The sequence below is a fragment of the Lontra canadensis genome, unplaced genomic scaffold (assembly GCF_010015895.1).
Source record: "Lontra canadensis isolate GAN:19392208 unplaced genomic scaffold, GSC_riverotter_1.0 scaffold2, whole genome shotgun sequence".
NCBI lineage: Eukaryota > Metazoa > Chordata > Mammalia > Carnivora > Mustelidae > Lontra > Lontra canadensis.
Genome location: NW_022630996.1, coordinates 58,001,518 through 58,025,346, shown reverse-complemented (window position 1 = coordinate 58,025,346; position 23,829 = coordinate 58,001,518). Strand labels below are relative to the sequence as shown.

At 40.4% G+C, this 23,829-nt stretch overlaps 1 protein-coding gene across 4 annotated transcripts in view; it reads left to right on the top strand.

Moving 5' to 3' along the window:
• UMAD1 (UBAP1-MVB12-associated (UMA) domain containing 1) overlaps positions 1–23,829 on the top strand; it is a 225,736-nt gene that overhangs the window by 18,768 nt on the left and 183,139 nt on the right. For 2 of the 4 annotated variants that reach the window (XM_032874329.1, XM_032874333.1), the window contains exon 2: positions 10,573–10,665. The exons of the other annotated variants lie outside the window; for them this stretch is intronic. In XM_032874329.1, the coding sequence (XP_032730220.1) occupies positions 10,573–10,665 (93 nt within the window). The remainder of the gene's footprint in view (positions 1–10,572; positions 10,666–23,829) is intronic. 4 annotated transcript variants of the gene reach the window in all.

Genomic DNA, 23,829 nt, shown 5'->3' with positions numbered 1-23,829 from the left:
GAAAAACAGCTGTAGATCCAAGATTCAGTTCTTTGTTTTTGTTTGTTTGTATGTTTGTTTCTGGAATGTTTTGGGGGAGAGGGGCCAGTCCGAACATAAAATCAAAGAGGTGGAAATAAAATTTGTGTTAATGCTTCCATTCAATTAATTTGCTTTCAGACTTCCTGGGAGCTTATCTGTGGCATCAGTTTAAAGGTCCTTTCCTTGCTCCCCACTTGCTTATCCTCTCAGATACCTGTACCTTTCCCCTATTACACCAGTATCACAAACCTTTAAAAATAAAAAAGCTAAATGGGATGGCAAAACAGAGGGAAAACCTTTGCGTAATCCTATTTGGTAGTCCAAAAGTAATGCATAAATTTTAAAAGGGGTTAAATTAATCTCTTTCATACAAATATAAAAAAGACTACTGAACTCATTAAGGAGGGAACTTGTAAGATATTATAACTTGTTCAAAAGAGAACTCAAAGTATCACCACACATTTCTAGTCAAAGAAGGGAATGCTGAATTTACAAATGGATGCAAAACTGTTCACTATCATATAGAGCAGTAATGAATGCATTCTACCTGATACATTTCTGTGGAGAGGAATTACTGGCATGACTATCATTTTCTACAAGTTACCTCCTATAGCGTGGTGATATAACCTAGTCAAAGATAAACAAAAGTTACCATAATCCAGATGGATAAGCTAGCCAGAAGATCTGCTAAATTCCAAAGCTTTTCACCATTTTTCTTTATGCTGATGAGATTTAAGCTATAATGCACATTCCTGGCCTAGGTTTAACATGCACCTGAAGGCCACATCCAGTTTGTGGAAGGTTTATTCAGTCTCTGCAGCATTTTTTAAAATATTTTTAGTTTGTTGTATCACCTAAAAACTAGATTTTTTCCAAAATAATTCGATTTCCACTTTGTCTTGAAAAATCAGAGTTCGTGACTCTAGGCCCACGTTCCTTCACGAAACTATCACTGGAATCACCAAAGGTGCATTCTGGTTTTTTTGTTTTGTTTTGTTTTTTAGACAGAAAATAGAAAAATGTGAATACTACCAGAGAACTGTACAGTGAATGTAAACTGCTCATGCATCCTGGTAATGACAGCTGTTAGGTTCACTGTATAGTTTTCCATATTTTTGTTTTCTAAGTATAAACATGCTTATCAACCCCTTCACACACAAAAATAGAAATTACTTTTAGAATTAGAAGGCCTGCTAGTTTTTTTTTTAAGAAACCAGTAAATTAGGAAAACTACAGAAAGAATAAAATAGTATAAAACAAATACAGTCAAAAGACATACTGTAAAGAATATATGGAAAAGATGTTATGGGCACCTGGGTGGCTCAGTAGGTTTAGCGACTGCCTTCTGCTCAGCTCATGATCCCAGGATTCTGGGATCGAGTCCCGCATCAGGCTCCCTGCTCAGTGGGCAGTCTGCTTCTCCCTCTGCCTCTGCCGCTTGCCCAGCTTGTGCTCTCTCTGCTTTCTCTGTCATATAAAAAAATAAAATCTTTAAGAAAAAAAAAAGATGTTAAAGCAAATGATTAAAGAAGTATAAGTAGATCATATCAGCTAAAATGATCTATTAAAAAATGTTTGAGGAAAAAATAAATCACTTTAGCTGGAAGGTTCTCTAAGAGGACTGAGAGAGCAGGAGCAGCAGTAGGGGGCCCTAGGCTCCTAGTCCGGCTCACAGGCCTTAAAATGGGCCCTTCAGACCGAGGCAGCTTTAGACGTTCAGGCGGCGTTCCACTGAGCTTTCTAGATGCTTTGGAATCATCTTCGTGGGGGAGATGTGAGCTAAAGGTAGCTTCAGCCTGGTCCCATGTGTGTTTGTTGTTGTTACTATTCTTATTGTTGTTTTTAGCTTGGCCGTAACAGAGTGTGCAAATCTGAGTCCAGGTTTCCTTAGCTCAAAACTGTCAAAAGCTGCCTTTCACCAGTTCCTGAATCAAGCCCTTACAAGCCTTGTTTTGGTGAAGGGCTCCTCCTCGCGGCTCCCTGGGTATCTGTCTCCCTCCCTCCCTCTCTGGAGGTGCCGGTGGGAGACCGGCCCGCACTCCTTGTCACTCCCTGTCTCACAGGAGGAGGCTGGCTTCACGCATTCTTAGCTGATTGGCATTTGCATTTACCACCCCTGGGTTATGCTGAAGAGGTCAGTTGCTTCTGCAGTTTTGAAACGTGAATCAATATAGTCGAGTTAATATTTAAGTCCTGATAAGACCGCCAAGTATGTTTTTGAAAATACTGAAGAAAAGGGAGCGTACACATCACTTTGGTGGGAATTAAGATCTCTGAGATCTTAGAGATCGTGACCTCAAGCCCTGAACTTTCACATTTTCCATTTGAAATACCACTAGTGTTCCTGATTTTGGCTACCACTTAGGTGCTAACAACTCCCTTGTATGTTTGCTTCTGGAATGTTTTGGGGGAGAGGGGCACTAGGTCTTATTTTTCTAGCTGCGTTTTACATATTTATATTTGGGCAAGTCCTGTTTCCCTTACATTTAGCTTGTTTGAAATGGAATTCATTATATTTCCTCTCTCAAAATGAACTTCCCTTTCCTTCTTTTCTAATTCATAATATCACTTTCTTCAGTCCCTCAGGCTTAAACTCTCAGTCGCCTTGTGGTAATTCCTTCCCATCTGCATTTTTGTAGAGCAGAGAGTTACTAGGTACTGCTCCATATTTCTGCGCATCGCTTCCTTTTATTCAAACGTCGCCCATCTAATCCAATCCCTTTATGCTGCAGCTCTCTAACTTCTTGACTCCGTGCTCTCAGTCAGCCTCTTCAGCATGTCCTGTTAAACTTAATCTTTCTGGAACACGACTTTCCTCAAGATCCTAGACCATACAGTAACACTAAACAGAGCCTGGTCTGCAACTGTGGCTATTCTAGCATGTTCTTGACTCTTCAGCCCTTTCAATAATTTGTCTCCACCTTGCCCTTGACCTTGCTCTTGCAGTGTTAATTTCTGCTGCTTATGTGCGTGCCTCTGTTGAAGTTAATCCCCCCCCCACTTTTTAAAGATTTTATTTATTTATTTATTTATTTGACCAGAGAGAGGGAATACAAGCAGGGGGAGTGGGAAAGAGAGAAGCAGGCTTCCCGTGGAGCAGAGAGCCTGATGCAGGGCTGGATCCCAGGACCCTGGGATCATAACCTGAGCCGAAGGCAGACGCTTAACGACTGAGCCACCCAGGTTAATAATCCCTTTGCTGTCCTCCAAACGCACTGTACCGTTTGTTCTTCGTGACCCTTCTTATAGCAGAGGCCCTCCTTCTCCTTGCTTTGTGTCTGTACGCTACCCAGCAGATGACGTTGAACTCAAGGCTACCTATTTGTGAAGTCCCAACAGGGCTCTCCTAATTCTCACTGACCCTTCTGGATTCCTTCGGGAGCAAATATGAAGGCGGGAAAAAAAAGCCATGCATGTCTGTATGCATACAGGTATCCCCTGCTTTTTGAAAGTTCACATTATACTGCTTTGCTCTTACGAAAGACTTAACCTTAGTACCTGTTGTCACTGACTGAAACAAGTCTGAGGAGGATTTTCCACTTTTATGAAAAAAAGGTGGAAAGTAAAAAGAGGGTCAGTGTTGGTTTGCAGCAAGCTATTACAGAGGCAGTGTGCGACCCCGCCAAGCTCCTTTCCTGGGAACTACACTGAGCATTTCAGCATCAAGCCGCTATAGCTCTCCACTCTGCCCTGGCTTTATTTGCATTTATTTTGTGTATCCCTTAGCAAGATGTGTCCTAAGGTACCTGAAAAGCTGAAGAGAAATTATCTTGGGAGTCTGGGCATGTTTAAAAGTTTTTCCATATAAATTAATGCTAACTACTTTTTCATTTTATACCATTTTGGCTTACAAAATGCTTTTCTAGAAACTCTCTACATTTGGATAGCAGGGCAAACTTGTATGTTTTACTGTTAAGTGGCTGCTGTTGATCAATCACAGATGGGAGTTGTGGTGTATTTGCATTTTACATTATCTAGTGTATTGAAATTGAAAGAAGATAATCAAATTGAGAAAACCAGGTTGCCTTCATCCTTTTGTCATGGGTAATATTATTTAATAGGTAAGCCTTAGAATAATAGGGAAAAATAAATATATTACTCACCCTACTCTCTGGCCTTTCAGAGCAAAAAGAGCTGCGCTGCCTAGTGATCAAGCTAATAACCCTTTTATATGCAGTTTCTGTATACTATTAAAAGTGAAGACACTGTCCTTTTATTTTTCTGTTTTGTGTGACTACACAGAGAAGAGAAGCATTTTGTCTTTTATACAAAGACTATATCTGTAACACACACAAGGGTTTAAGAGATTGGAGGCAATTTTCTGAATCATTGTGAACTAAACATTTTTATGACATCTAGGTTATTGTGCTAATAGCGAATTTTTTAAATAGTTTTACTGAGTTCTAACAACATACAAAAAATTTCACATATTGAAAGTGTATCATTTGATGAGTTTTGAGATGCATTTATGCCCCTGAAACCATCCCCACGATCACTATAATGAACATATTCATCAGCCCCAAAGTTTCCTTGTGCTTCTTTGTAATCCCTCCTTCCTCCACCCGCCCCCTGCTTCCCCATTCCCCAGACAACCACTGATCTGCTTTCTGTCACTATACATTAGTTTGCATTTTCTGGAAGTTCTTATAAATGGAATCGTACAATATGAACTCTTTTTTTGTCTGGCTTCTTTCACTCAGCTTAATTCTGTTGAGATTCATGCATGTTGCAGCATATTTTAGGACTTCATTCCATTTTACTGCTGAACAGTGTTATGGATATGCCACACTGTATCCATTTATCTGGTTTTGGACATTTGGGTTGTTTCCATTTTGGGGCTCTTACTCAAAAAGCTGGCTGACATTTGTGTACAAGTGTGACATACGCTCTCAGTTCTCTTAGGTAAATATCTGAGAGAAGGTCTGGGTCATATGGTAGATGTATGTTTATATTTTCAGGAAGCTGCCAAATTCTTACTCATAGTGGTTGTACTGTGTTACCCACCTACTGCAGTATACAAGAATTCCAGTTGTTCCACGTTTTTGCCAGCACTCGGCATAGCATCCCTTCTAAATTTTAAATATTTTAATTAGTATATGGTGGTATCTTGCTGAGATTTTAATTTGCCTTTGCCTGTTGGTTAAAGATGTTGAATATCTTTGCATGTGATTGTTTGGCATCCACATATCTTCTTTGGTGAAGTGTCTGTCATAACTTTTGCCCAGTTTTTCTTGTTTTCTCATTAATGAGTTTTAAGAGTTCTTTATAGGAGCACCTGGGTGGCTCAGTGGGTTGAGCCTCTGCCTTCGGCTCAGGTCGTGATCTCAGGGTCCTGGGATCGAGCCCCGCATTGGGCTCTCTGCTCGGTGGGGAGCCTGCTTCCCCCTCTCTCTTTGCCTGCCTCTCTTTCTACTGGTGATCTCTCGCTCTATCAAATAAATAAATAAATAAATTTTTAAAAGAGTTCTTTATATTTTCTAGATATGTGTTCTTTTTTTTTTTAAGATTTTATTTATTTATTTTTGAGAGAGAGAGAGCACAAGCAGGGGTGAGGGGCAGAGGGAGAGAGAGAGGCAGACTGCATGCTGAGCAGGGAACCCAATGCGAGGTTCCATCCCAGTACCTTGCCATCGTGACCTGAGCTGAAGGTAAACGCTTACCCAGCTGAGCCACCCAGACGCCCTTTGGTATGCGTTCTTTAACAGATATGTGACTTGCAAGTATTTTCTCCCAGCCTGTGGCTGGGCCAGGTGAATTCTTCATCCCCCATCCTTACTGAGGTAGCTTGAGGATTCTCATGTTTGAGAATTAGGGGGCATTCTTTCTGGGTTGGGTCTCAGCTCAGCCAAGCAAGAACGTTGCCACTGGCTAATAGTGAATTTTTAAGAGTAAATGTTGGCATTTTTCTTGTTTATAAATATAAAATTCACTTACTGTAGACAATTTAAAATATTGAAAATTGTAAATAAGGAAATGAGACTGGAATATGCTTAAGAACTCCAAGCAGAAGGCCAGCTGGCAGGACCGTGTGCGTGAAAAGCATGAGTGCTTGGGGCTTCCCATATACTACGCTTGGGGCAGCAGGACTATTAGCAGCTTCCCCCACTTTGGGGATGGGGCTCTTAAATCACTCTTATTGTTGCTAAGGATTGTCTCAGAACTATGGTGGGCTGAGGCTGCACTTGTTTTTTCTGGATGTAAGTTGGGTGCTGCATCGGCAATGCTTGGTCAGTATCTGGCCTAAGCACTTAATAAATGTTTATAAAATAGAAATACAAAGTAAATGAAGTTCTTGAACGTAGATGCTGTGGAATTCGTAAATATCTTCAGAACCTAGAGCTGAGCAAGACTTGAGAAAGAAGGAATTGATAAAGACAGAACTGGAGTGAATCAAATGTATGTGACTGATACTGTGCACATGACTGAGAGTGATATGACATTAAAGTCTAACACAAGTGTGCCACCTGCCAACGACTCCTTGTCTTGGTGCTTTGTTGATGAAAAGCTTTCAGTTTGGTTGCAAAAGAACTTGGTTTAAAACTCTAGCTTGGCTGTTGAGTAGCCACATAAACTTGGACCAATACTTAATCCCCTTTACTTTGATTCTTTCACTTACACATTGTGAATCCTTAGACATACCTGGAGCGCTGGCTATGAGGTTGTAGGAGATAGAGTACATAAAGCAATTTGGTATAATGACCGACACTCTAGGAGCCCAACACATGTTGGGGGGTTGTAGTCACTCACCTCTCCTTCCTTGTTTCTAGTCTCGGGCAGGACAGCTCAGTCTAGCTGCTGGGGATGTGACCTACCCACACAGCTCTCTGACTGTGGACGTAGTTCATAGAGGGGAGAGCTTACAGTGTTATTGCCAGCCTCACCAGGGTACATTTTTGCGCTACTCTGTGTGTTTTTCAGTGATAGGAAAAAATCTCCTGGGAGAAAGAGAATTGCATTATGTATCCTAGTGTTCAGGACATAGTCTTTTCTTGCGTGGAGTGATTTCTGTACATCTGTGTGAGTGCACTGACTTTCTTGGTGCCTTGTGGAATGACTCATTAGTGTCAGCAGCAGTATTGGCTATACAAGGGAATCCCAAGACCTGTAAAGTTGGAAACTTGATCTCACGGAGAAACATCTTGAAGAAGTAGTTAGGGTGGAGGCCAGATTGGTGGAGTGATGGGTGCGAGGGGACTGGTATTTTTGTAACAATTTTAGAGTTCTTTCAGATGGATATTTGTAGTGAGCTATTCTTTGCTGCCATTCTGAGTTCTTTCATTCTGTCTTGACTTCTTTTCTCTTACTCCTAATCTATTTCTTCCATGTCTGGAAATTGCTTGACTCATGGAACCCAAGTTGTCCCTCCTTTTCTAGTGTTTATAATGTTCTAAAGGACGGGACTGTAATATTATTCATTGCCAATCAGTCATACTAGCAACAAACTGATGGAGCCTGCGTATAGTTTAAATTTGATGTTTTAGGCCATGGAAAGCTTAAATCCTTCACTTAATTAAGTTATAAATTCTGTACAAAACACGAATTAAAAAGAGAAACCAAGAGTCAGACGTTTAACTGATTGAGCCATCCGGGTGCCTCTTGGGCTGGCTTTTTTATAACAACAGATTTCAATTTTGGGGGCTTGAGACTGACTTATCAGAGCCCTTTTTATAATTTCCATGTTCATTCCATTTCTGTTTTGTGGCCAGACATGAAAATGTATTGGAGGGGCGCCTGCATGGCTCAGTCGGTTAAATATCTACCTTTAACTCAGGTCGTGATCCCACGGTCCTGGAATCGAGCCCCGCGCTGGGCTCCCAGCTCAGCAGAGAGCCTGCTTCTCCCTCTGCCTGCTGTTCCCCCTGGAGCTCTCTCTTTCTCTCTCTCTATCAAATAGATAAATAAACCTTAAAAAAAAGTATTGGAAGTTTGATTCCTTCTATTAGAAGGCTTTTCTTTACATGCTAGAACAGGAACCAGTTTTGAAAGGGCTTCTCTCTCTCTGTGTTTCGCAAAGCTCCTGTGTAGCACCCTGATGGCACGTGACACAGTGAACTGAGCAAGCCACATGGCCGCATCTGCCTCCAAGGAGGAAAGAACACTGCAGTCCTGTGTCCCTCTAAGCCAGAGAGCCAGTGAACAACCCTAACGATCTCGTGGTTCTCCTTTGTGGTCATCACATACAGTTCTCCTCATTGTAGGCAAAATAACTCACCCCTCCCCAAGCGCAGTCATCTAAACTGCTCCATTCAGCCACAGCATCACACTCAAAGTCCAGTGTCTCTCCATCAGGCCCAGGTGTGCCATCTCTTGGTCTGGAGGCTTCATGAATTAAAATGACCCATGCCCCGGCCCCTCCCACGCTGGTGGAACTGGGAAACATACTGCCCAGACCACTCTCACTCAGAAAGGGAAGGAATGGGAGATACACGATAGTCATGGAATGGTAGCATTTCTGAAATGGAACTGAGCGATCAGGCTGTTGGTCGGGCCCCCACCTTGGGTTGGTGGATGCTTATTAATTATGCCCAGATTCTGCTTCCTGGGAGAGGACCCCAGTCCTTGTTCTCCATGCCCATTGGCTCCAGCCTCTTGGAGTTTCCTCCTTTTCTGGTAACTTCCTTGGCCACTAGAGAATGGGCCCTCACTGGGGTCTGAGCAGTTTTCCCTGGCAACTTTCTGTCTCTAGGGCTGTTCTAAATATCCACTAGTCATAGTCCTCCTTTAACACACATACACATATACATATTTATTTCAGAACAGAGGGAGAGGGAAAGAGAGAGAGAATCTGAAGCCCACTCTAGTGAGAGCCCAGTGGAGGGCTCGATCCCATGACCCTGAGATCATGACCTGAGCCAGCTGCTTAACCGACCGAGCCACCCAGCTGCTCTGGTCTTGTTTTAAAGCCAGACCTACAATTTTGGCTAGACATGTCTCAGATTTGCTACATCCCTCGCTGCATTCACCCCACAGGTGCTTCTTCCCTCCTTCTTTATTTGAGGGTAGCTTTTCTCTGCTAGGCTTCAGCTGAAGACCTACCCTCTTCGTCCATTCCTGAACCGTTTATCCCAAGTAAAGGAATTGACTACGTGTCACATGGATCCATGCTGAGGTTTTAATATCAGGTGTAATGGTTGTATACTTGATTTGATGCTTAATCCATTTTGTTCCTTCAGTGGCTTTCTTCATCTTATTTTCAACTGCTTGAGGTTGAGAAGTTGGTTGCCTTTTCCAGTCTTTCAAGTCTTTAAATCTGAGCTCTGTTTTTATAAATTCCTGCCTGTAAGCCAACCAGTTCTCTTCTAATACCATTTCACTCTCCCACAGGCTTCTCTTCATCTTACTCAATTATTCTTCGCATCTCACTCTCTGTCTTTTCATCTTTTGCACTTGCTTTTGCATCTAATCTCATTTTTCACCAGGTCCTTATGGGCCTTGTCTCCTTGTCCTCTATGGAGGATGCCAAACTATTTCCAGACCTTTCTTCTGGACCCGTCACTGTATCTTACAAGTGTTTTCTTTGAGGATTTCAGAGGCTGTTCCTTTTCCTTTACTGAACAATTTTCTTGATCACATGCCTTGTGTTATTCTTCTCCAGTTGTTATTCCTTTAAAAGTAAAATCGCCAAGTATGTTTATCAACAAATAAGCTCCATCACTGTCCATTCGGGTCCACGGCTCAGGGCAGGTCAACCTCTGCAAACGTCAGTACAGTTCTCCATTTCCAGAAGGCTTTGCTAGATAAAATCTTTATTTACCCTCCCTACTTGGTTTTCTGGTGTGGGTGGAATATATGAAATTAAAATGCGGAGCACTTGCTGCCACCAAGACTTACGTTGCTTTGCTTATAGGGACTGTGCTCAGAATGTGCCGTATCCTCTCAGGTTCCCCCCAACTCCCTTCCCAGTTGTTTTCTAGGAGTTGTTGTCCTCCCTGAATGTACGAAGATGGGAGGATAAAGAGAAATGTGGTGTGTGGGTGTGTGTTGGGGGACAGAGTCTTACCAACACAAAGATCTGCATTGATGGGAATTTGAAGTTGCAATGGATACAGTCAGCCCGCGAGTGTCTGAATCAGGTAACCGACTATGGAGTACGTTAGAAGTGCCTTCCTTTCTTTTTTTCAGGTGGCCTCAGTTTCATGATGCTTAAACTGATGGTGGCAAGACAAGAAACCTGGACAAGTTTTTGTTTTGTTTGTTTTTCCTTTCCTCAGTCCGGTGTCTGTGTTACAGTTAGCAAGATCTTTCCAGATTCTGGTGTTATCTGTTGATTTTAGTTTTATGTGTATAATTTCTTGTGTTATTTCCTGCCTGTTCAGAAATTGATAGAGGTTGCATGGTTCAAAAGGCACACGTGCTTGTGAACTGGAAGTCTTTGCCCCTTAATTTCTGGGTTTGTCTTCTGACACCTGGAGGGGGCTTATGTTCTTAAGTCTGGTAATAGAATTCCTAAAAGTAATTATAGTGTTATCTCTGTGTTTGGCTTTTTACTAAAAAGGGTAAGACTTTTTTATATTTTCCTCTGAACTTGACATTATATAGTGTTTCTGTTTCAGATAGCCGCAATGTTTCCCTTCTTCAGAAAATCTCCAGAATCTAAAAAGCCTTCCACACCAGAGACAGAAGCAGATGGATTTGTCCTTTTAGGTGAGTCTTTTTAAGAAATAATCATAATTGGCTGAAGAATTTTTCCTTTAAAAGATTACTTGGAAATTATGTGATTGATTTTTTAAATTAGTTCCTTCTAATTCTAGAATTCATTTATGTATATGAAATCTATAAAAATAAAGGTCATCAATCACTTAGAATATTGTCATCAAGTCATACACTTCTTATATATTACTTTGGCTATATCCTTCAAATTAAATGTGAAAAATCATCCCTTTTTTTTCTACATGATAAGCTGGTCAACCCTTTTAATTGTGAAAAACCAGAAGTCTTGAAGGATCCTTGGTAGATTCAAGTTCTGTTTTATAAATAGTACCAAACCTTGCTTCTTAAATTAACATCTGAAATTAAATTAGACATCCAATAAATAATTTACTGGATGAAGTATACTTTTTAAATATGTTAAATTGTGTCTCCTATGTGTTTGTTAAGACTGGTTTATTTTCTGTTATAAAACTGATACCTGCACTTATTATGATTTTGGTGGCTTAAAAAAAAAAAAAAAAGTTCTTTCAAACAAATACTATGCTCTTTCCAAAGGGAATTCTGAAAAAAACATTTCCTTCATGTCACTGTGTCTTTCCCCCTGAGGAGGAGATTGCAGTCTTTGTATAGTTCTTCCCAGAAATTCTCTCCCCAGAGGGTGGTGAGCCAAAACCCAATGTTCCCACGTAGCAGGCATCCTCTTCCACTCTGGACTTCCTCCTGCCAAATTCAGCTCCTTCCTCGAGAAGTTGTGCATGAATTCATAGGGTATTTGCTCCCTGGGATGTTTCTCAGGTGTCTCCCTTTCCAGATTCTAGTTTCCTAGCTCTTAACAGTCTTTATCTTGGCCCTGTCAGACCAGAGTCCCCTTGCACTGGCAAATGCTCTGTCTTTAAGAAGTGGAGGATGGCTCCTTGGGTTTAAGGGTCATCCTGAATTTTCAGTTTAGGCCCTCTCAGAGCCAGGGTTCCTGCTGTGCCTCTTTCTCCATACTTTTAGAAGTGTAGGTGGGTGGGTCTCTGCCTCTTCAGCCCTTCTCTTTAGGATCTGGTCTCTCACAGAAATGACACAAAGGTTTTGCCCATCTGGCCCTCTTCCACTGCTAGGCCTTAATCTCTGGGAGACCAGATTAGAGTTTTTCTTGTGGCTAAATATTACCTTAGACTATCCCATCTTTACCACAGTCGAGTTCTGGCAGGCCAGAATACACAGTGCTGGCAGATGCCCTTTCCTTTCTGGCACTTTCTCTGAATCTGCCTCATATTGTCCTGGGACGGGGCAATAGCCCTGGTGGTCAGAATACTTTTCTCTCTGCCCAGATCTCCTCCACCTGAGGCAAAATAGTGAGGCATTGTTTGACCAGGGTCAGTGGTTTTTCCGGGGAACTTTCTGATAGGTATAAACTGGGGTGCCATGCACACGCCTATTTATCTGGCCCTTCTTACCACGTCAGGAGTTTATGCCATGGCTTCCTGGTCAGAACTGGCTCTGTCAGTCCCAACTTCTGTTCCTTGAAATCTGCCGGCATTGCTTCCCTCTTACCTCCTGAATTAGCTTCACTACTGAACCTCAAGGATGCCTCTGGTCTCTTCTTTATGCCTTTCACAAGAAATGTATCTCTCAAAATTTGCTTCAACAAAGCCTGATGTTCCTAACTCAGTTCTTTGTTTTTCTTTTCTCTCTTTTCTTTTTTTTTTAAAGATTTTTTTTTTTTTTTTTTTAATTTGACAGACCACAAGTAGGCAGAGAGACAGGAGGAGGAGGCAGGCTCCCTGATGCGCAGAGAGCCCAATGCGGGACTCGATCCCAGGACCCCGAGATCATGACCTGAGCCGAAGGCAGAGGCCTTAACCACTGAGCCACCCAGGCGCCCCAGTTCTTTGTTTTTCTGTAGTCTGCACACATATGTGGAGAACGTCGCTACTTTCTGTTGTTTCATGATTTGAAATCAACATTATTATTTTTGTAACCAAATAGCCATCGAAAGGCTGTGAGAGACGTGCCCAGACATCTTGGCGAGCACGTGCAGCTTCTAATGCTGGGCATAGGCAACTCTTTCTGCCTCTTCTCCGCTCTCTGGCTCTCCGGCCGGCACTGGGGAGCACTTTAGGGCTAAGTTTTAACCACAGGCAAAACCACTCCAGCTGCTGCTCTTTCTGAAGTCTCCAGTGTCTGGTGGCTTGAAACATGTAGATGCTTCACTTTAGCCAGCTAGACCAATAGGGGCACAGTTTCCAGGCGATTCTACCTCAGTGGGTGAAGCTTATTTGCTGTGGACCCTTCCTCTTCTAGAAAAGACTCTGGTTTAAGATGCTGTCTTTAGCTGAGCCTCAGAAGATACAGAAACTTGCAGATTTGCTAATTCACGAGGAAACTTCCAGCACTTCATGATTCTGATCTGCTCTCACGTTCCAGCTGTGCCATCTGATATACCTAAGCTCTAAGAGTACATTTTCCCGAAAGCCAACATGCTGTACTTTAAGGGCATTTTCCCAGGACCATCTCTGATGGAGTCGGGTAGGTTCTGTCCCTGCACGGTACCTCCCCCACAGCAACCATGGTGACACTTCTGTCATCGTTCTACCACAGTGATATAATTTGAAATGCATCTGGTGGTACTCCATCTTTCAGATGACCCAAGCCACACAAGTCCCATAGATGTCTGCTGAGACTTTCTCATCCGTCTGCTTCCATGAGTGTTGATGCTTGTCTCTGTTTAGCCCCATTTCCCTCCAGGTACAAAGCTTTACCCTTTCGCCACTTTCTGTGAAAAATCTTTGCATCTACCTACTGTTCTGTGAGCTTAGTTACTCTCCTGAAGTTGTGGTGGTATCAGCCAGCATCAGCATCAGCTCTCTCTTCCTGTGTCTTCTTTTTCTTCTCATCGATCACACCACCTCCCTTCTTTCTCAGGAACACCTCAGAGGCACTGCGGGGAAGCGCAGATAAGAATCCTGACTCGAGCCAGACCTGTTGGCTCAGTACCCTGGCTCTCCAACTTGCCAGAGTCTCTGTTTTAAGGGAGGCAGAACTTCTCACTCCTCCTAAGGTCTCTGCCTGGGCCTAGGAAATACATACACATAGGACTCGATGACAGGAGGGAAGCATGCAGATTTTTCCATGTACATGGGAGCACCCCCCCCCCAGGAAAATGAAGACCAAAGAAGTGGCAAAATCTATGTGCTTATATATCAGGTTGAACAAAGAGGCCCTTATGGAAAAGTAAAGAATGTGGGGAGACTAAAGGAAGATAAGAGTTATTTTAACAGGGTCTGTTTGTACAGAGTTCTCTTGGCTTCAGTTCTCCACCTCTGCTGATAGGAGTATTTCTTTCCTCCTGGCATCTTTTCTAGGGGACTTTATCTCCTGCTTTTAGGAAGGAAAGGGAAGGCCAGAAAGCCTTTCTTGCACCTGCTGTTTTTCAAGAGCCTTCGGCTCAGAACAATCCTTATGCCAGAGTGGCATATTTTAGAATAGTGTATATGCCACCCCTCACCATTTGGGGCAAGTTATATAACCTCCGGGGGTGGGAGGGCATTTAGAAAATGAGCACAAAAATAATACCAACCCCATAGGGTTATGGAGAGGATTAAGTGGGTTACCATGTGTAAAGTGCTTAGAACAGCCCTGTCAGTGAAATGGTAGTATTATGTCCAAGTACAGGTGAGAACTTCTCTGAGTTCCTCCAGCTAATGTGTAGCCAATCTGGGAGGAGTCCAGGCAATCTGACTTTGGAGCCTAATCCTCTTAACCACTAAGCTACCCATCTTTTTTTTTTTTTTAAATGTCATAATATCATTTTAAATTTTAAGACATCCGTGACATTTTAAGCTCTTCAAAAAAAATTTTACATTGTCTTCCTTACTATTTCAAAGAGAAAGTGTTGTGTTTCTTTGGTTTCATTTTTAAATAAAAGTGTCGGTTGTTCATAAAGTTGGGCTATGATTTTGGCTACCTTAAACCTTTCGGTATGTAATATGTAATGTATAATAGTCTAAATATTTTTAACTATGTCAGACAACAGTAATCTTAATGAGGTTGAGGTTGGAAGATAGTATACATTATTTAGTTAGTAAAAAAATGCACCAGCAGGGACTTAATTGATTTGACTGGTAAAGTCAGGACAGATTATTAGGCATATAATAAGCTGTCTTTAAAAATGGTTTTAAAAGTGGTAACCTCTTTTTTTAAAGCTGACTTGTTCTGCTAAGTTGTTCTTTTTAATCATGTGATAACATACTGACAAATGTAATACCCACTTTAGTCTCAGTGCATACTGTGTAAAATATTTGGGAAAATGCCAAATAGGTCAAATGGTAGATATGAAATGCTCTTATTAACATGCCCCATACTTGCACACATATATTTTGGTCATCATATATCCACATAACTTTCTTTGTCCTCATCTGCAGTAGATACATTGCAGGAAAATAAATATATATAATGGGTTTTGTTGTGTTTTGGAAGTGATAAAACTAAATAAAGACTTAGAAACACAATTATATTTATGGTAACAACTTCTTCTTGATATGGATTCTACAGAATTTGTGAGATTATCATTGTATGTTTCTAAAATGGTCAGTAAATTATGTTGTGAAAGGTATGAATTATCTCTTTTTTCCCACTCCAGAGTACCTTTTACTCTAGGCAATCCTTCCTGCTTATTTAACACAAAGAGGCTTTAGGTCCCAAAGATTAGATGGCATTGTTGAGTTGCTGAAGTCAACATCCCGCGACTTGAAACTCAGGGTTCAGGCACAGCCTAGGTACTTTGATGATAATAGGAATAGCTGGGATGTTGGTATACAATTAGCTCACTTTTGGACAGAAAGCTTTTTCCCTGTTAAGGTTTCCAAAGCTTTCAGCCTTTGTGAAATGTTGAGCGTGCTAAATAAGGATCGGTGGGGGGGGGCGGGTGCGGGAAGCCTTGTAGAAAAACATCCTTTCCCTTGTAACCAGTTCCCATTCACATAAGAAGGTAATAGCTATTCCTTCATTCAGTAATGAAGTTGAAGTAATCCTCCAGGGTACTCGTTTTTACACAAAAACAAATTGCAGTTTTCATTTGCATCACTGGGTGGCGATTTTTCTTAGTTTTATACTAGTGTTTAAAACCCCAGTGAGCGTGGTACTATTTGTAATTACCAGGGTTTTCTTGTGTTATGACATGTTTAATTGTACTTTTAAGACATTATCTTTAAGTTGATTACAAATTTACTACTGTAGTGTGCAACCTTGTAGTTATTTTAAATTAAGGAAAAGGGTATCTGTTGCCTAGACGTTGGCATATAATTCCTTCCAAAACTAAGACAAAGGCATGAATTAGCTTATTATGTTATGGCAAGAAGAAGGAAAAATAAAAGCAACAAGAAAACCCCACAGAATGTAAGATGAAAAGGATTAATTTAGATTACTCTTGTTATGTTTGCTGACATGGTTGACCAGATATTGAATACGACTTTGGACCCGGCGGAATGAAATAGGGCAAGGACTGCCCTGAAGATGGAAGGGCTTAGGTTACGCTACAGGCGACGTTCATCACAGCTTTCAGAATTTGCAGGTGCTTCTTAAAGTAGGGCACGGGGACCCATAGTTCCCAATAAGCTAATTCTTTTGTAAAACTGAATCGAGAATCAGAGTTTAGTAATTCAGTGGCTTGGATTTCACCATCTTTGAAGTATTAATACTGAAATATGTAACTCAGTCTCACTTTCTGTTTTCCAGTTGAAATGATCAGATTTTGAAACGTAATGGCTTATTTTTTAAGATCCTTATCCTCAGAATCATTCAAACCGTCTGTACACACTCCAGTTAAACTATTCCATTTTTATATGGAAATTTTTGGTAATCTCTTTGTCTCTGTGCTCCTTTCTTTATTTAAAAGTGGAAATTTGGCTGTGTACAAGACAAATTTACATTCTAAGAGATGAGGGACATTAAGTCACTTTGAGTCTCTCTAGGACCGAAGGCTTTAATTAAACAACAAAGATAAAAACTAAGCAGATTTTTAGTGTGTACTTTCTATTTTTACTCCCTTTTCTTAGAACAGAAGTATACCAAATCTTTTTAAAAAATAGAGTGTTGATGGATTAAAAAAGCAACTGACCCTATTCGTATCTCTTTACCCGTGTATTGTGATATCCAGAAAAACTCAAATTGCAATTACTTTACTTGGCAATCTTTGTATTTTTACTCTGACCTTCAATTCTAAAGCAAGCGTGCCAGGATTTTTCAACTAACTTCATCATGCACTTGTTTATTTTCCCACTATGAATAGAATTAACAGGACTTTCACATTCATTGGCTCCTAATTCTGGTTTACCCATTCATCTAGCGACACTTTGGAGTTGGAAGCGTTGAGGCAAGTCTGTCCCGTGTGGGGCGTACCCCCTGTCTTTTCTCCTTGACTGAGCAGTTCAGAAGGAACATCATGGGGCAAAGGAGAGGTGTGGACCATACTGAGAAGCAGAACTGAGCCCGCTGTTTCATACACTTAATTGTGAGCAAGTCAGTCATTCATCCTGGGGCTCAGTGATGTCAGTCGGATGATCTGTCTCTTTGCCTCCCTGGTTCTAACCCTCCTGTGCATTAGGGAGCACTCTGAAAAGACACTGGTGCTGGGACCTCCAGAATCCATATATTCTGGTTAGAGAGGCCTGGGGTTTGACACAGACAGGAATTTTTTTTTTTTTTCAGTGTTGTCCAAACAGTTCTAGTGTGCATGCAGAGCCCAGCACCACGGCTATTCTGTTTTCTGTGATTTAGTGCTCATACACCAGCAAACACTTTGGAAAGGACCTCATAAAAATATAGACTTATGGTTTCTCTTCTACTGTAGTTGAGCCATAAACAAATAAACAACAAGCAAACAAAACCACAACATTTCTAGGTTAAACACACGTCCTTTCAAACACCAGGTAAAAAGCAGAAAGCTTTACGTTTCTTAACATATTTGGAAACTTAAACTTTTTTTTTTTTTTAATCAGTGGAGCGGTTGAGAAACTTTTTATTAACCTAATTATACAAATGTGAATTTCAGGTGGCCTATAACCCTTTTCGTCTTTAGCCATAGTACATCTATGTGACAGATTAACACCTGTAAGCTCTTCAGAAGAGCTTTATCTTTGAATTAAAACCTTCGGGCAGCCATATTTTTCCTGTAGCTATTTGTGGGGGAGGGGCGGTCAGTGACTGGTTTGCTCTGCCGCTGTTTCCCGGAGGGCACTTGCTTAGGCAATATCGATAGGGAAGCAATTTAAGTACGCGACAACGTATTCCATAAACGAGTTTCCTCAAGTATTTTGTTGGAGGCTTTCATGATGCTGTATCTTCCACATTTGAGACTATTTAACTGAAACATTGTGATGAGTAGTTTTTATATTTGAGCTTAAAATTTTATATTTTCTTTCATTCTATTGAGGAAATAAAAATGAGGATGACAAAGTAAAATGTACACTATAATCTTGGTACTTTGTACTGGCAATTCAGGTAGGGTTGGAAGACCTAAGTGTTGGCTTTCTGGTAATCTGAATAATATGACTGTATTCTTTCATATTTTAGTGGTTGTCTTACTCAACATCTATTTTTTCCCTTTGAATGCAACCAAAGCATGTTATGAAAGGAAGGATTCTTACTAAGGGAGCACATTAATCTTCATAAATGTGAATTTCTGAAAAACGTATCTTCTTCCTTTAGTCTGTCATCATAGAATTAGGGTGTCACCTCAGAATAGCGTTATCTAATAAAGTCAACCACAAGAAAAACATCTAAAATTTGTGTGATGGAGTTTTTTCTTATTGTAGTGATCACTAATTGAACACTCCTGAGCACCCCCTCTGTCACAGGTGCTCTGCTCCTTGTTGAAAATGCTGCAGATTCCTGGGCCTGACCCCTGCTTAGTGAAACAGAATCTTTGCAGCTCTAGCCTGAGAATCAGCATTTTTAAAAAAGCAACACATAGGACTTTTCTATGACAAAAGAGACAAGAATATACAATGGGGGAAAGAAAATCTCTTCAACAAATGGTGCTGGGGAAACTGGATGGCTACATGCAAAAGAACAAAAGAGGACCACTTTTGAACACCCTTCAAAAAGATAAACTCAAAGTGGATTAAAGACCTGGGGCGCCTGGGTGGCTCAGTGGGTTAAAGCCTCTGCTTTCGGTTCAGGTCGTGATCTCAGGGTCCTGGGATCCAGCCCTGCATCAGGCTATCTGCTCAGTGGGGAGCCTGCTTCCCCCTCTTTCTCTCTGCCTGCCTCTCTGCCTACTTGTGATCTCTGTCTGTCAAATAAATAAATAAAATCTTTTTTTTTAAAAAGGTAGATTAAAGACCTAAATAGAGACCTAAAACTATAAAACTCCTAGAAAAGAACATAGGAAGTAATTTCTCTGACATCAGCTGTAGTGACTTCTTTCTAGATGTCTTCCTCAGTCAAGAGAAACAAAAGCAAAAATAAACTGTTAGGACCATGCCACAATAAAAAGATTTTGGACAGCAAAGGAAACCAAAACAAGACAACCTACTGAATGGCAGAAGATGTTTCCAAGTGGTATATCTGATAAGGGGTTACTATTCAAAATATGCAAAGAACTTATATAACCCAAAACCAAAAAATCAAATAATCCAATTAAAAAATGGGCAGAGGTCCTGAATAGACATTTTTTTTCAAAGGAGACATACAGATGGCCAACAGACACATGAAATGATGCTCCTACTAATAAGGGAAATGCAAATCAAGTCCACAATGAGGTATCACTTTACATCTGTCAGAATGGCTAAGATCAAAAAGACAAGAAATAACAAGTGTTGGCGAGAATGTGGAGGAAAAGGGAACACTTGTGCACTGCTGGCGGGAAGGCAAACAGGGACAGCCACTGCGAAACGGTATGGAGATTCCTCAAAAAATTAAAAATAAAACATATGATCCAGTAATTGCACTACTGGGTATTTATCCAAAGAATAGGAAAACACTAATTCAAAGGGATATATGCACCCCTATGTTTATTGCCCCATTATTTACAATAGCCAAATTATGGAAGCAGCCTATGTCCATTGATAAAGATGTGGGGTACACACACACACATACACACTGGAATATTACTCAGCCATAAATATGAAATCTTGCTATTTGCAACACATGGGTAGATCGAGAGGATATAAAGCCAAGTGAAATAAGTCAGAGACAGATACCGTATGATCTCACTTGTGTGAAATTAAGAAACAAAGCAAATGAACAAAGCAAAAAGAAACAAACCAAAAATCAGACTCTTAACTCTATAGAGAACAAACTGATGGTTACCAGAGGGGAGGTGGGTTAGGGGATGGGTGAGGTTGTTGATAGGGATTAAGAGTACACTTACCTCAGGCCACCTGGGTGGCTCAGTGGGTTAAGCCTCTGCCTTCGGCTCAGGTCATGGTCTCAGGGTCCTGGGATTGAGCCCCGCATTGGGCTCTGCTTAGCAGGGTGCCTGCTTTCCCCCTCTGTCTCTACCTGCCTCTCTGCCAACTTGTTTACTCTCTCTCTGTCAAATAAATAAAAGTCAAAAAAAAAAAAAGAGTACACTTATCTTGATGAGCACTGAGTAATATTATGGAACTATTAACTTGCTATATTGCACACCTGAAACTAATACAACACTGTATGTCAACTATACTGAATTCTAAAAAAAGAATTTCTGCTACACCACAGTTATTAGTTAAATTATAAACATCCTACAATTGGTATTTTCATTAAAAAGTCATACTTTTATGATTATATGTACATACATATTTTATGTATACATATATACAAGAGATATATATTAGTCATGTTTTTAATGAGAATTATATATACTAAAACCTTACATTATGGTATAAATGACTTAAAGGAGCCATCGTTCTGAAATTTTTCAATATTCTAAGTCAAATAGCTCAGTTCTAAACTTAGGGATGATTTATTTTTATTTCTGGCATCGATTATTTCCTGATGTACAAGGTGAAAATATGCTTGGCAGCACCGAAGGAAAACGAACCCTTAAAATAGTTTGTTGATGGATTGGTTGAAAGAGTTTAGTAACTGTGATAACCAGCCATTGTCCCTGTTGGTCTCCCTATGTCAGGGGTTCTTAGTCATGATGCCTGGGGAGCTGAGTGGAGTGGTCTATAAACCTCCTGAGATTATAGGCAAAATTCTGTATCTACATTTTTCTGAGGAGAAGGTTCCTTGCATTTCCTCAGATTCTCAAAGGTCTGTGACCCTAAAGAGTTTAAAGAATCACATTTCTAGATGTTGCTATGTATCCAGATGTTAACTAGCCCCTTGGGCTGTGTGATCTTAGGGTATTTTTATTTTAAGGTCAGAGGTAGCACAGTCTTTGTCAGAGGTGTGTCACATCTCATTGGCCACTTGAACTAGCTTGGCTTCAGAAAACAGAATGACTTTTGAGCAGCTAAAAGAAAATTAGGAATAATTACTATAATGTGAGATATGTAGCCAAGGCGGTAACTATAAGGAGGTTAAGTGTCTCTAAGTGTCTAGAACTACAAATCTAAAAATTAAGATAAAAATAAAAATTAAATAACATCTCAAAACAATACTATTGAACATCAGGTGTTCGATAGAATGACTTGTACCGTTAGGGACAGCTCATTCGTGTGTTGGCGTTTCTCTGCCTTGTCAATGTGGTATGAGCATACGTGCATATTTTTCCAGTGGTGCATTCGGGACATGATACTACAATTAGTTTTGCTGTTAGAAAAACTAAAAACATGCAGATGATAATAGAGATGTACAGATCCCAAACCGTGACTGGAGAACTCTTTTACTTGTTATATTAAATATGTAATTAGCAATGATAGTTTACTCTTGGTTTGCTTGTATATGGACCTGTCACTGTTCTTGCATAGTTCCTCTATCATTCTTCTGTAATGTTATTTAAACTCTTATTTTTATGTTTTACCACTTGGATTGTAACCTCCTTCTAGACGTCTTGTCTGCTGTGTGTTTTACCTAATAGCAGAGTAAGTTCCATAAAGCATATCCTCAATCTACATGTTGGTGACGGTTTTTGAAATGACTTCTGGATCATTTAGTACTTGGTTAGAAAACTTGGTAATGTCTCCTATTAAGGCGTTTTTCCAGTGGAAATGGATCTTTGTTGAACTTATGTCACCTATCACCTGGACTTAAATTATACTAATTTTAGTTAATTATAGTAACACAAAACGAGCAGGGATGCCTCTTCCAGATTCATTCCCTCTTCTTCCACACTTCTGAGTAAGTATTCATTTGATCTCCGTGACCATGTGTTTCAGGAGAGACTGGCTTTATTCCCGGCCCTGGGAGCTCAGTTCTAGTTTGTCTTAGCCAGTCAGGGTGGCCCAATCTACCTTGCCGGCACTTAGTTTCGGAATGGGCACCCATGGCAATTCTGCCTGATTGGAGGTGAAGGAAGTTCGGCTGAGGGGCTCAGAGGCAGATAATGGAGAGAGAGCCACCTCTTCCCCTGGCAGCTGTTTTCTCTGGATGAAATGCCTGATGAGGTTGCGTACAACGCGTCCACCTTTGCGGAGGGGAGGTGGCTGAAGACAGAGATAACTTGTTGAAGATGGCAGAGTAAAATGAGAAGCAGTTTGGTCCATGGTGACACTGTTGAACTGATACATTTACGAGCCTGGCATCTGTCAACCTCTGGACTCCTTCCAAGGTGAGATAGTAAATTCCCTCATTAAAATTTAAGCCATTTTTAGATGGGCTTCTGTTCCTTGTGGCTGAAAATGTCTGGACTGATGTTTAACAGGTTAGCTTGTAACGTCCAGACTTGATGGGATATATATATATATTTCTTCACTTGATATGTGTTATAGGAAAAGTTTATATTTATGTCCTTCCAAAACTTAATTTTTAACAAAACAATATATGGAAATAGTCTTGAGTTATGTTGCAAATGAAATGACTAGGTTGTCAGAGTGCCATGTAAACATTTTGAAAGATATGGCTCCTGGCATCAGAAAGGAAGCATCCTGGATGTTGCTGGCGTCTGGGAGGCTCTAACAGTGCTACAAAGCAACTGATCGGTAAACAATCATATTAACTGTTTGGAGATCAGGAAACACGTTTAACATACAAACATTATAGTTTACTACTTATATGCAGGCATTTTGCTGTATTTTTAGTTCGATTTTAAGAAATTGGTTGGTGGTTTGAGATTGATGTGCAACACGTTATAATTTTTCTCATCCAAACTGAAGGGAAATAGGATGGTCCCTGATACGTTTTCTCATAAGTCCAGTTTTCAGAGTGGATTACTGATGTGAAGCAGGAGACTCCTTTGAGAATCTGGACCAGCTATTTTTTAAAATCAGCAATCCTGTTAATGATAACAGTCTTAAACTTAATATAGTTTTTTTTTATTTTTTTTTAAAGATTTTATGTATTTATTTGACAGAGATCACAAGTAGGCAGAAAGGCACACAGAGAGAGAGGAGGAAGCAGGCTCCCTGCTGAGCAGAGAGCCCGATGTGGGACTCGATCCCAGGACCCTGAGATCATGACCTGAGCCGAAGGCAGAGGCTTAACCCACTGAGCCACCCAGGCACCCAAACTTAATATAGTTTTAAAGCAAGTCACCTATATGACTCACATATCTTTAGGTGTTATATATTTAGAAATATGTCATTTCCAAAATTGCCCAAGGCAATAAATGAAATCGTAATTCTTTTTTTTAAACATGGAAATTTGGGAGGAAAATTGAAATGTGTATGTTTCTTTTTATCGTCCCAAATTTATAGTTCTAAAGCCACTATTTAAAGTTTAAAACCAATTGCATATTTTGTTTTTACTTGATTGCATGTCAGTCATGCTCAGTGTGTCAAATTTTAAAGAAGAGTTTTTAAGGGCAATGATAAAAAGTTCATTAATCTTTTTTATTATAAAATCAAGCTACAATTTTTTACATTCCGCCTTTAAAGGGTGGGAATGCTGCAACATGTAATCACTAGGTGTTGAAGGAGATTTTAGGGATAATTCTAAACATATGTAAATATTTCTGATTGAGAGTAATGTATTTAAAATACTTTATATAAATTCTTTTGTTTGCTAAGGAGAGAAAGGAGGGTAAGTATAGTATAGAAGCTACTTCATATAGAATATCGCATTACCATATGAACCAATTATAGT